General features: G+C 50.4%; 1 protein-coding gene across 1 annotated transcript in view; it reads right to left on the bottom strand.

The window, feature by feature from the left end:
- Positions 1-14306, bottom strand: part of evpla (envoplakin a) — a 178380-nt gene that overhangs the window by 11390 nt on the left and 152684 nt on the right. Inside the window, exons 17-19 of the mRNA XM_072482997.1 lie at positions 12760-12953; positions 9624-9774; positions 6872-6955 (exon numbers count right to left, since the gene is read on the bottom strand). Of these exons, the coding sequence (XP_072339098.1) occupies positions 6872-6955; positions 9624-9774; positions 12760-12953 (429 nt within the window). The remainder of the gene's footprint in view (positions 1-6871; positions 6956-9623; positions 9775-12759; positions 12954-14306) is intronic.

Below are 14306 nucleotides of genomic sequence, written 5' to 3'. Positions count from 1 at the left end.
GAAAGAAAGGACATTTTGCCAAAGTCTGCTTGGCCCGACCCAAAGTTCCAAAATCGCAGGCCCGACTCACAGACTCACAGGCCCGCAGACCCCGCAGCGTGGCTGCGTGCCTGCCGGTACCGCCCCCTTCTGACGGGTCATCCGCCTCATGCTATCCGTGGGGTCTGCCATCTTTAACTCTACCCGACACGTGCGACTCATGGGGGCCACCATCTTGGCCGCCATTTTCAACGCCGCCCGCCACATGCGACCGATGGGGGCCGCCATCTTGGCCACCGTCTTGGGACCACCCCGCTACCACCGACCACGCCGGCTAGCCGCAGCTTGGCGCTGTCACTCTCGACCAGTCACGGCCCAAGCACCTCAAGAACTCCATGATGACCGTCCGGGTCAATGGGCACGAAGCGTCCTGTCTGTTTGACTCTGGGAGCACGGAGAGCTTCATCCATCTGGACACGGTAAGGCACTGTTCCCTCCAGATTTCCCCCGCATCCCAAACAATCTCCCTTCCTTCCGGATCACATTCAGTGCAGATCCGGGGGTACTGTGTCGCGAACCTCGTGATACAGGGTGCCGAGTACGCCAATTTTAAACTCTATGTCCTCCCCCATCTCTACGCTCCTCTCTTGTTAGGACTGGATTTCCAATGCAACCTCAGAAGCCTGACTCTGAATTTCGGCGGACCCCTACCCCCTCTCACCGTATGTAGCCTCGCGACCCTTAAGATCGCCCCTCCCTCGCTCTTCGCGAACCTCACCTCCGACTGTAAACCCGTCGCCACCAGGAGCAGGCGGTACCGTGCCCAGGACAGGACTTTTATCAAGTCGGAGGTCCAACGGCTCTTGAGGGAGGGGATCATCGAGGCCAGTAATAGCCCCTGTAGAGCCCAAGTGGTGGTTGTCAGGACCGGGGAAAAGAACCGGATGGTTGTAGACTACAGCCAGACCATAAATCGGTACACGCAACTCGATGTGTACCCCTTTCCCCACATAGTGGACATGGTTAATCAGATTGCACACTACCGGGTTTTCTCCACGGTAGGTCTGAAATCCGCATACCACCAGCTTCCGATCCGCCCGGAAGACCGCCACTACACTGCCTTTGAGGCAGACGGCTGCCTCTTCCACTTCCGTACTTGAATGCGGAATACAGGGTTAACGGTAGAGTTCTTGGCAATGTGGAGGAGCAGAGAGATCTTGGGGTCTATGTTCATACATCTTTGAAAGTTGCCACTCAAGTGGATAGAGCTGTGAAGAAGGCCTATGGTGTGCTCGCGTTCATTAACAGAGGGATTGAATTTAAGAGCCGTGATACAAAACTTTGGTAAGGCCACATTTGGAGTACTGTGTACAGTTCTGGTCGCCTCATTTTAGGAAGGATGTGGAAGCTTTGGAAAAGGTGCAAAGAAGATTTACCAGGATGTTGCCTGGAATGGAGAGTAGGTCTTTTTTTTTTTGAGGGAGGGTTTAAACTAGTATGGCAGGGGGGTGGGCATGGGAGCAATAGGTCAGAAGGTGAGAGCATTGAGGGAGAACTAGGGAATAGGGACAGTGTGGCTCTGAGGCAGAGCAGACGGGGAGAAGTTGCTGAACACAGCGGGTCTGGTGGCCTGAAGTGCATATGTTTTAATGCAAGGAGCATTACGGGTAAGGCAGATGAACTTAGAGCTTGGATTACTACTTGGAACTATGATGTTGTTGCCATTGCAGAGACCTGGTTGAGGGAAGGGCAGGATTGGCAGCTAAACGTTCCAGGATTTAGATGTTTCAGGCGGGATAGAGGGGGATGTAAAAGGGGAGGCGGAGTTGCGCTACTTGTTCGGGAGAATATCACAGCTATACTGCGAGAGGACACCTCAGAGGGCAGTGAGGCTATATGGGTAGAGATCAGGAATAAGAAGGGTGCAGTCACAACGTTGGGGGTATACTACAGGCCTCCCAACAGCCAGCGGGAGATAGAGGAGCAGATAGGTAGACAGATTTTGGAAAAGAGTAAAAACAACAGGGTTGTGGTGATGGGAGACTTCAACTTCCCCAATATTGACTGGGACTCACTTAGTGCCAGGGGCTTAGACGGGGCGGAGTTTGTAAGGAGCATCCAGGAGGGCTTCTTAAAACAATATGTAAACAGTCCAACTAGGGAAGGGGCGGTACTGGACCTGGTATTGGGGAATGAGCCCGGCCAGGTGGTAGATGTTTCAGTAGGGGAGCATTTCGGTAACAGTGACCACAATTCAGTAAGTTTTAAAGTACTGGTGGACAAGGATAAGAGTGGTCCGAGGATGAATGTGCTAAATTGGGGGAAGGCTAATTATAACAATATTAGGCGGGAACTGAAGAACATAGATTGGGGGCGGATGTTTGAGGGCAAATCAACATCTGACATGTGGGAGGCTTTCAAGTGTCAGTTGAAAGGAATACAGGACAGGCATGTTCCTGTGAGGAAGAAAGATAAATATGGCAATTTTCGGGAACCTTGGATGACGAGTGATATTGTAGGCCTCGTCAAAAAGAAAAAGGAGGCATTTGTCAGGGCTAAAAGGCTGGGAACAGACGAAGCCTGTGTGGCATATAAGGAAAGTAGGAAGGAACTTAAGCAAGGAGTCAGGAGGGCTAGAAGGGGTCATGAAAAGTCATTGGCAAATAGGGTTAAGGAAAATCCCAAGGCTTTTTACACGTACATAAAAAGCAAGAGGGTAGCCAGGGAAAGGGTTGGCCCACTGAAGGATAGGCAAGGGAATCTATGTGTGGAGCCAGAGGAAATGGGCGAGGTACTAAATGAATACTTTGCATCAGTATTCACCAAAGAGAAGGAATTGGTAGATGTTGAGTCTGGAGAAGGGGGTGTAGATAGCCTGGGTCACATTGTGATCCAAAAAGACGAGGTGTTGGGTGTCTTAAAAAATATTAAGGTAGATAAGTCCCCAGGGCCTGATGGGATCTACCCCAGAATACTGAAGGAGGCTGGAGAGGAAATTGCTGAGGCCTTGACAGAAATATTTGGATCCTCGCTGTCTTCAGGGGATGTCCCGGAGGACTGGAGAATAGCCAATGTTGTTCCTCTGTTTAAGAAGGGTAGCAAGGATAATCCCGGGAACTACAGGCCGGTGAGCCTTACTTCAGTGGTAGGGAAATTACTGGAGAGAATTCTTCGAGACAGGATCTACTCCCATTTGGAAGCAAATGGACGTATTAGTGAGAGGCAGCACGGTTTTGTGAAGGGGAGGTCGTGTCTCACTAACTTGATAGAGTTTTTCAAGGAGGTCACTAAGATGATTGATGCAGGTAGGGCAGTAGATGTTGTCTATATGGACTTCAGTCAGGCCTTTGACAAGGTCCCTCATGGTAGACTAGTACAAAAGGTGAAGTCACACGGGATCAGGGGTGAACTGGCAAGGTGGATACAGAACTGGCTAGGCCATTGAAGGCAGAGGGTAGCAATGGAGGGATGCTTTTCTAATTGGAGGGCTGTGACCAGTGGTGTTCCACAGGGATCAGTGCTGGGACCTTTGCTCTTTGTAGTATATATAAATGATTTGGAGGAAAATGTAACTGGTCTGATTAGTAAGTTTGCAGACGACACAAAGGTTGGTGGAATTGCGGATAGCGATGAGGACTGTCGGAGGATACAGCAGGATTTAGATTGTCTGGAGACTTGGGCGGAGAGATGGCAGATGGAGTTTAATCCGGACAAATGTGAGGTAATGCATTTTGGAAGGTCGAATGCAGGTAGGGAATATACAGTGAATGGTAGAACCCTCAAGAGTATTGAAAGTCAAAGAGATCTAGGAGTACAGGTCCACAGGTCATTGAAAGGGGCAACACAGGTGGAGAAGGTAGTCAAGAAGGCATACGGCATGCTTGCCTTCATTGGCCGGGGCATTGAGTATAAGAATTGGCAAGTCATGTTGCAGCTGTATAGAACCTTAGTTAGGCCACACTTGGAGTATAGTGTTCAATTCTGGTCGCCACACTACCAGAAGGATGTGGAGGCTTTAGAGAGGGTGCAGAAGAGATTTACCAGAATGTTGCCTGGTATGGAGGGCATAAGCTATGAGGAGCGATTGAATAAACTCGGTTTGTTCTCAGTGGAACGAAGGAGGTTGAGGGGCGACCTGATAGAGGTATACAAAATTATGAGGGGCATAGACAGAGTGGATAGTCAGAGGCTTTTCCCCAGGGTAGAGGGGTCAATTACTAGGGGGCATAGGTTTAAGGTGAGAGGGGCAAGGTTTAGAGTAGATGTACGAGGCAAGTTTTTTACGCAGAGGGTAGTGGGTGCCTGGAACCCACTACCGGAGGAGGTAGTGGAAGCTGGGACGATGGGGACATTTAAGGGGCATCTTGACAAATATATGAATAGGATGGGAATAGAAGGATACGGACCCAGGAAGTGTAGAAGATTGTAGTTTAGTCGGGCAGTATGGTCGGCACGGGCTTGGAGGGCCGAAGGGCCTGTTCCTGTGCTGTACATTTCTTTGTTCTTTGTTGTTGTTTGTCTTACGAGGAAAGGTTGAGGGTGCTAGGCCTTTTCTCCTTAGAACGGAGAAGGATGAGGGGCGACTTGATAGAGGTTTATAAGATGATCAGGGGAATAGATAGAGTAGACAGTCAGAGACTTTTTCCCCGGGTGGAACAAACCATTACAAGGGGACATAAATTTAAGGTGAAAGGTGGAAGATATCGGAGGGATATCAGAGGTAGGTTCTTTACCCAGAGAGTAGTGGGGGCATGGAATGCACTGCCTGTGGAAGTAGTTGAGTCAGAAACATTAGGGACCTTCAAGCAGCTATTGGATAGGTACATGGATTCCGGTAAAATGATATAGTGTAGATTTATTTGTTCTTAAGGGCAGCATGGTAGCATGCTGCCCACGATCTAGTTTATTAAAACCACTGTTCACTTCTGCTAATCGTCTTGTGTGAATTGATGGTTGCATCAGCATCATTTGGTCCCCACTCGAAATAAATATTCTAAATGTGGGTAAATTCATTGAGAATCTCCCCAGGCTCCTGGAAAATGCCAAAGGGCGGAATTTACCAGCTGTTCACAGTGGGAATCGCACTGGAACAGCTGGTGGGATTCTCACCAGTTTATCTGCCTGAAATTTCAGTCATTTTCTGGGAGATTTCTCCCCAACATGTTTTACTGAGATTGATTGAGGGATAAATATTGGTCAGGACACTGAGGATAACTCTCCTGCTCTTCTTAAATCTGCAATTCAGCTGACTTGAGTTAAAATCCACTGAATGGCATGTTTAGCGGGATGTTTCTCTGCGATATTCAACAACACTTTGCTGGGGTTTTTTGGCGTCGGCAAAGAATGCCCTGTCGAGGCCACACTTTACAATCATTTCCTGCACTGGTGAGCTATCAACCCCGCTCAGCGCTCCAGCACGGCCTCCAGAGCCCTCCGAGCCACCTCTTATTGGTAAGGCCCTCCCAGACCCAACACCCAGCACGGGCTACCTGGCACCCGGGCACTGGCAGCCTGGCACCCTGACAGTGCCCATGCCAGCCTGGAAGTTCCACCTGGGCACCCTGACAGTGCCAGGGTGACACTAACAGGGTGGACGGGTGGCAGTGACAAGCTGCCCAGGTGCTAGTGCCAGGAGCCTGGGTGTTGGAGGAGTGTCAGGGTGCCACCTTACCCCTTCCTCAACCCTCCAGTGATACTTCCCCAGCTGCCACTTGACTTGTTCATGACTATGTGAACCAGTACCAAATGGCGCCAAGTTGAGGCCTTGCAGGGGAAGCCGGTGAATCCCATGCTCCGGGTGAATCTGGTGAGTGCATATTTAAATGAGCCTAATGGCTCATTTAAATATGTGCACTTAGATCTCGCCCAGCGAGAGCGAGATCCAGATTGAAACTCCTTGTGCAATTCAACGATTCTCGCAAGACATTTAGAGCATCACGATTCTCACAAGGGGCTTCTCATGAGGTTTAACAGCCTCGTGCCAACACTGAATCGGCGCGATGAAGCCACTGAACCGCAGCTTGGCTTCTTTTACTTCCATCTTTGGGAACAGACAACTTGGCTTAACAAATAAAAGGCAGGATCTCGCCCTGTACGGCATTGAAGCGTCAGCTGGATTTCTCTGCACTTGTTGACGGGTGAAACTTAAACCCAGAGGTACGGGGCGGGATCCTCTGACCCCCACCGGGCCAGAGAATCGACGGGGGGCGGCCTGATTCCTGCCCCTGCCAAATTGTGCGGTGCCGGGGTTTTGGCGGGGGTGGGAATCGCGCCGCGCCGGTCGGCAGCCGCTAGCAGCGGCCCCCCCCAGCGATTCTCCGGCCCGCGATGGGCCGAGCGGCCGCCCGTTTTAGGCCGGTCCCGCCGGCGTAAATTAGACCTGGTAGTTACTGGCGGGACCTGGCTCTGCGAGCAGTTTCTGGGGTGCTCGGGGAGGCGAAGGGGGCATCTGGACCCGGGAGGTGCCCCCACAGTGGCCTGGCCCGTGATCGGGGCCCACCGATCCGTGGGCGAGCCTGTGCCGTGGGGGCACTCTTTCCCTCTGCACCGACTGCTGTGGACCTCCACCATGGCCGGTGCGGAGACGAACCCCCCTGCGCATGCACTGGGATGACGCCAGCACACGCTGGCGTTCCCGCGCATGCGCCAACTCGCGCCAGCCGGCTGAGGCCCTTTGGAACCGGTTGGTGTGGCGCCAAGCCCCTTCCGTGCCGTTTGGCACAGCGTCAACCCTGCCGGCGCCGGCCTAGCCCCTGAAGCTGCGGAGGATTCCGCGCCTTCCGGGTGGCCTGATGCCGGAGTGGTTCACGGCACTCCTCGGCGCTGGGACCGCCCGCTCCACCAGGTAGGAGAGAATCCCGCCCAAGCTCTGTCATTAGAAACAAACACATACCTTCAGGGTCGACTGCAGGTCATGGGACAGAGCGACGAGTGCATCTTTTTCTGATTCCTTCTTCTTGATATCGTTCACCAGTCTCTGTGAGGAAATGGACGAAGATAATTCAGTGAGACCAGGCTTTATGTTTGTGGGTTCAATGTTTAACATACTCCCCACTTTTAAGACTCTCCAAATCAAACTTATGGATCTACACAAGTACACCTTCCGTCGATTAGGCACAGAGTGCTAACTTAGTTATATAAGGCCTCGAAGGAGACCGCACCGAGTAGTTCAAAGAACATAGAACATAGAACATAGAACAATACAGCGCAGTACAGGCCCTTCGGCCCACGATGTTGCACCGAAACAAAAGCCATCTAACCTACACTATACCATTATCATCCATATGTTTATCCAATAAACTTTTAAATGCCCTCAATGTTGGCGAGTTCACTACTGTAGCAGGTAGGGCATTCCACGGCCTCACTACTCTTTGCGTAAAGAACCTACCCCTGACCTCTGTCCTATATCTATTACCCCTCAGTTTAAGGCTATGTCCCCTCGTGCTAGCCATTTCCATCCGCGGGAGAAGGCTCTCACTGTCCACCCTATCTATCCCTCTGATCATTTTGTATGCAAACGTTGTTTATTTACAATAACTATTATATACATCACACAGCACATCCCAACTGGATCTGTCTTGCTGATGCCAAACTGGCCGACTTTATATTTACTATAGATGCGGGGTGATTGTTTCTAATAGGAACATATAAAATTATGGGACGTCATTCTCCGACCCCCCGCCGGGTCGGAGAATGGCCGTTGGCCGCCGTGAATCCCGCCCCCGCCCCCGCCGAAGTCTCCGGTACCGGAGTTTGGGCGGGTGCGGGAATCGGGCCGCACCGGTTGGCGGAACCCCCTGCTCAATTCTCCGGCCCGGATGGGCCGAAGTCCCGCCCAGAAATTGCCTGTCCCGCCGGCGTAAATCAAAGCTGGTATTTACCGGCGGGACCAGGCTCCGAGGTCCTGGGGGGGGCGCAGGGCGATCTGACCCCGGGGGGATGCCCCCACGGTGGCCTGGCCCGCGATCGAGACTCTCCCCACTGCGCATGCACGGGAAACTGTCGGCGGCCGCTGACGCTCCCGCGCATGCACCGCATTTCCGCGCCAGCTGGCGGGGCAACAAACGCCATTTCCGCCAGCTGGCGGGGCAACAAACGCCATTTCCGCCAGCTGGCGGGGCGGAAATCCCTCCGGCGCCGGCCTAGCCCCTCAATGTTGGGGCTCAGCCCCCAAAGATGCGGAGCATTCCGCACCTTTGGGCCGGCGCGATGCCCGTCTGATTGGCGCCGTTTTTGGCGCCAGTCGGCGGACATCGCGCCGTTGGGGGAGAATTTCGCCCCTGAAGGGAATAGATAGGATAGATGCGGGCAGATTGTTTCCAAGGGGAAGAAAATTTAGAACTGAGCTTAGGAGGAACTTCTTCATCCAAAGGGATGTGAATCTATGGAATTCCTTGCCCAGTGAAGCAGTTGAGGCCCCTTCATTAAATGTTTTCAATATAAAGATAGATAGATTTTTGAAAAATAAAGGAGTAAAGGGTTATGGTTTCAGGCAGGAAGTGGAGCTGAGTCCACAAAAGATCAGCCATGACCTCACTGAATGGTGGAGCAGGCTGGAAGGGCCAGGTGGCCTACTCCTGCTCCTAGTTCTTATGCACTACAGCTATAAATTGTTTAAAGGTCCTTGGCGCCTTAACCAGGGAGCTTGCACTCACAGGCAAGTTAATTGTTCCCATCCCGTAAGGTACTTGCGGGTTATAACATTTAGTAAATTCTGACACCTTGAACTAATTTTGCTTCCAATCTCTCAGCGAGCTGTAGTCGGGTGTGCATTGCCCATTGGGTGGAGAGACTTATGGCCTAGCACACTTTGGTTTTGGCCCCTGTATATGCTAGCATTGGTTCATTCTCTTCCCTTCTCATCTCACTAGTGGATCTTCATATTTGTTTTATTTCTCTCTTTCTTACTTTTCTGTTTTCATCTCTTGTTCCTCTCTCTGGCCTCCCCTCTATTTCCTGTAATGCTGGCGTTACTGGACAGGAAGACCATAGGGATAAATGAGGAAGTTGAGTATGAAATGGCAGCACCTGAAGAGTCGAGGCCCATCTGAAGAGGTGCGTGAACTATTAGGCAGGTGTACTCCAGTGTCTGAACCTAACTAACTTCGATGATTAAGACATTGTAAAACGTGAATTGCTGCAGAACATGAGCTGGATTGCCACAAATATGTGGACAAGAGATGCCATGTGGAGTGGTTGAATAAACTTGGTTTGTTCTCACTGGAACAAAGGAGGTTGAGGGGCAACCTGATTGAGGTCTACAAAATTATGAGGGGCATAGACAGAGTGGAAAGTCAGAGACTTTTTCCCAGGGTAGAGGGGTCAATTACTAGAGGACATAAGTGTGAGGGGCAAGGTTTAGAGGAGATCTACGAGGTACGTTTTTTATACAGAGGATAGTGGGTGCCTGGAGGAGGTGGTGGAAACAGGGACAATAGTGACGTTTAAGGGGCATCTTGACAAATACATGAATAGGATGGGAATAGAGGGATACGGACACCAGAAGTGTAAAAGATTTTAGTTTAGACGGGCAGCATGGTCGGTGCAGGCTTGGAGGACAGAAGGGCCTGTTCCTGTGCTGTACTTTTCTTTGTTCTTTGAGTCATTTTGAACTCCAGAAACCCTGTTGCCTGGAAAGCACCCACCTTTTGAGCCCCAAGTTTGGCATTGACTTCATTCAAGCTGGCTGTGGGTTGCACTTGATTGTTAGGAAGATTGTTCATCCAGGAGTTGAGTTCCTGCTGGGAAGTTCTAAAACGCTGATTGGCTGTGTTGGAATTCTGAAGCATACTCTCTCTGTGAAGAATCAAAGCACAATGTGAAATTTCTGTTGAGTGGAGTATCAGACACTTCACAATAGAATACAGCAGGAGATGGATAATAGCACTGAAGGAAAGCAGTGTTCGAAAATGAATCCGAGAATCTATTTTCTACATGAACTTAATCAATATGGAACTTGAACAGCTCCAAGTGTTTGGGAGTCCTTCTAGTTTCTGTATCATGTCTGAGCCTCAGAATGGTGGTACGGTGGCGCAGTGATTAGCACTGCTGCCTAACGGTGACGAGGACCTAGGTTCGATCCCGGCCCCGGGTCACTGTCTGTGTGGAGTTTGCACCTTCTCCCAGTGTCTGCGTGGGTCTCAACCCCAGAACCCAAAAAGATGTGCAGGTTAGGTGGATTGGCCATGCTAAATTGCCCCTTAATTGCAAAAAAAAAGAAGAATTGGATACTCTAAATTTACTTTTTTAAAACGTCTAAGCCTCGGCTCCACAGTAGAATTCTTGCCACTGAGCCAGAGTCTTGTGGGTTCAGCCCCAAACGAATGACTCAAGAACAAAATGCCGGTTGACACTCTGGGCAGAACTTGAGGGCGCGCTGCTCTGTTAGAAATGCCATTTTTCAGATGAGACACTGAACCGAGGTTCCCCTGACCTTTCAGGTGAGTGCACTATTACAATCCCGGATCAGACCCCAATATTTCCTAGGATACCAGATACCGGATAGGAACCCCAATCACTTTTTTTAAAATTGTAAAACTGAGGAAAGGATACTTAACTCCATGAGTGATTCCATGCACTAGTAGCGATATGGTATATCATAGATTATCATAGAATTTACAGTGCAGAAGGAAGCCATTCGGCCCATCGAGTCTGCACCGGCTCTTGGAAAGAGCACCCTACCCAAGGTCAACACCTGCACCCTATCCCTATAACCCAGTAACCCCACCCAACACATAAGAGCAATTTTGGACACTAAGGGCAATTTATCAAAACAATTTTTATTTGTATTGGAGCTTCCTGATCAGCATTGCTCAATTCTACTGTGGGATAAAGCTTTGGTAATGTGGGTTTTGCACAGGCACAATTGGAATCCAACCTCCATTCCATGCCCACTGGACTCACCTGGTTTACTGAATGGCCAGTAAAAACTCCTGAAATGGGCATACACTTGATTCAGTTCTTGAACTCTCCATCCATGCACCTTCAAAACCTCGAGCACCTTGAAACAAGGACAGCAGATGGATGGGGACACCACCAGCTGCATGTACCCCTCCAAGTCAGACACCATCCTGACTTGGAAATATATCACCATTCTTCCACTGTCGCTGGGTCTAAATGCTGCAACTCCCTTCCTAATGGCATTGCATATAGACCTACTCTGGACTGACTATTCAAGAAGGTAGCTCACAGCCATTTTTTTAAATTTAGAGTACCCAATTCTATTTCTTTCCAAATAAGGGGCAATTTAGCAGAGCCAATCTACCTGCCCTGCACACCTTTGTATTGAGACCCATGCAGACACAGGGAGAATGAGCGAACCCCACATGGAGAGTGACCTGGGGCCGGGATAGAACCCGGGTCCTCGGCGCCTTGAGGCAGCAGTGCTAACCACTGCTCCACCATGCCACCCCACCACCATCTTCAATGATTTTCAGAATCGAAGTAATATTTCCAAGTTTGTTGATGACATGAAATTTGTTGGGAATGTGAGTGGTGAGGAGATTGTTAAGAGGTTTCAAGGTGATTTAGACAATTTGAGTGAGGGGATAAATACATGGCAGATGCAGTATAATGTGGATAAATGTGAGGTTATCCACTTTGGATAAACAGTATTATTTAAATGGTGATAGATTGGGAAATGTTGACGTACAGAGAGACCTGGGTGTCCTTCTACACCTGTCACTGAAAGCAAGCATGCAGGTACAGCAAACAAAGGAAGGGAAATAGTATGTTGGCCTTCATTGCAAGAGGACTTGAGTACAGGAGCAAGAATGTCTACCTGCAGCTGTACAGGGCTTTGGTGAGACCACTCCTGGAGTATTGTGTGGATTTTTAATGATAATCTTTGTTGTCACAAGTTGGCTTCCATTAACACTGCAATGAAGTTACTGTGAAAAGCCCCTATTCGCCACGTTCCGGCGCCTGTTCGTGTACACAGAGGGAGAATTCAAAATGTCCAAATTACCTAACAGCACGTCTTTCGGGACCAGCGGGCGGAAACCAGAGCACCTGGAGGAAACCCACACAGACACGGGGAGAACGTGCAGACTCCACACAGACAGTGACCCAAGCTGGGAATCGAGCATGGGACTGTGAAGCCACAGTGCTAACTACTGTGCTACCATGCTGCCCTGGTCTCCTTACTAAGAAAGGATATACTTGTCATAGGTGGAGTGCAAAGAAGGTTCACAAGGCTGATTCTTGAGATGGCAGGATTGTCATATGGGGGGGGCGATTGGATCTGCTGAGCCTGTATTTATTGGAATTTAGAAGAATGAGATGGGATCTCATTGAAACGTATAGAATTCTGACAGGGCTGGACAGACTGGATGCAGGGGTGTTGTTTCCTCTGGCTGGGGTGGGGTGGGGGGTGAATCTAGAACAAGGGTCACAGTCTCAGGATACAGAGTAATCCATTTAGGACTGAGATGAGGAGAAACTTCTTCACCCAGAGGGTGGTGAACCTATGGAATTCTATATCGCACAGAGATGTGGAAGACAAGTCACTGAATATATTTGAGAGGGAAATAGATAGATTTCTAGACTCTAGGGGTGTTGAGGGCTATGGGGAGAGCACTGCAGTATGGTGTTGAGACAGAGAATCAGCCATGATCATAATGTATGATGGAGCAGACTTGAAGGGCTGAATGGCCTACTCCAGCTCCTATTTTCTATGTTCCTGTGTTTGTCAAGGGCAATTTTGGATGTGCAATGGATTACTGTCTTTGTCAGTGATTCTGACATCCTACTAATCATTATTGTAATGAGTGGAGAGCCCACCTCAGGTCCAGCTGATCGCTTGCGTTCTGCAGACGGTTGTTGAGCTTCTGGACCTCAGCCTTCTGTTTTTTGATATCAGGGCAATATTCCTGGAAGTTGAGTTCCAGAGGTTTGCAGCTATCCTCGGTTCTTTTCATGTCCTGGTTCATCTTCTGCAGCTTGCCTTGGTTGTTGTTTAGTTCCTGTTTCAATTTCTGAAAGAAGAGTGTGAGATAATAATTAGAAGGAAGGTTTATAAAGAGGGCCGATGCAGAGGTGCCTCACTGACATTTGCGGCTGTTTCGTCAATTCTGCATTAGTTTTACTCTAACCTCACTTTGTTGAAATGTCTGTCTCAAAGGTCACAGCTCTGCATAAAAACCATTCCGTCCAGGAGAAGGGGGAACATAATCCCCTTGTCCATGTAACCCCCTCGCTTGTGGATGGATAGTGAGTTGTATGTACCTCCTGCTACCACACCATTCTTCCTGAAGTTTGGCAGTGTAGCTGAGCAAGACACAAGACCAACAGAGGGCAGTCTTCTCCAACATTAACTGCTAATTGTGTTCAGCATCAAGAGAACCCAGACCACCTGTACTGCATTTTGATGGCAACGGACATTGAAGACACAGATAAGAAGGAATTTCTTCTTTCAGAGGGTAGTGAATCTGTTGAATTCCTTAGCGCAGAGAGCTGTAGAGGCTGGGTCATTAACTATGTTCAGATAGTCAGTAAGGGAATCAAGGGTGATGGGAATAACCTTCACCCTTGAGGAAAAGTGGAGTTGGGGATTATCATATCAGTTCAGTCACGATCTCATTGAATGATGGAGCTGACTTGATGGCTGAATGGCCTACTTCGGCTCCTACGTCTTAAGGTCTTATGAACCCAAGGACAGATACAATTGCCGGGATTCTCTGACCCTGAGGCTAAGTGTTGACGCCGTCGTAAACACCGTCGCGTTTCACAACAGCGTCAACATGCCCTCAGGAGCAGCGATTCTGACCCCAACAGGGGGCCAGCACGGCACTGGAGCGACCCACGCCGCTCCAGCTGCCGATGGCAGCGTCAGATGTCTGCGCATGTGCAGTGGGACCGGCGCGATTGGCGTGCATGCGCAGTGGATCCCTTCTCCGTGCCAGCCCCGACGCAACATGGCATAGAGCTGCAGGGGCCGGCGTGGAACAAAAGAGGTCCCCAGCCCGAGAGGCCGGCCCGCCGATCGGTAGGACCCAATCGCGGGCCAGGACACAGCGGAGGCCCCCCCCACCCCCCACCCCCAGGGTCGCCCCCCCCCTCACCAGGCTGCCCCCGGATGCATGCACAGCGTGGTCCCGCCAGGTAAGACCACATGTGAATGGCGCTGGCGAGACTCGGATTTTTTGTACGGCTGCTCGACCCATCCCGGGCTGAGAATCACCGGGGGGGGGCGCGTAGAGTGGCCGCGACTGGCGCCGCGCCAGAGCCAATGGCGCCGATTCTCCGCTCTCGGGAGAATCGGCGGACCGGCTTTGGGGTGGCGTCGCGCGATTCGCTCTCGGCCCGGCGATTCTCTGGCCCAGCCTGGG

Source organism: Scyliorhinus torazame, chromosome 18 (assembly GCF_047496885.1).
Source record: "Scyliorhinus torazame isolate Kashiwa2021f chromosome 18, sScyTor2.1, whole genome shotgun sequence".
NCBI classification, from domain to species: Eukaryota; Metazoa; Chordata; class Chondrichthyes; order Carcharhiniformes; family Scyliorhinidae; genus Scyliorhinus; species Scyliorhinus torazame.
The sequence above is the reverse complement of the archived record's forward strand: the minus strand, read 5'-3'. Positions and strand labels throughout refer to the sequence as shown.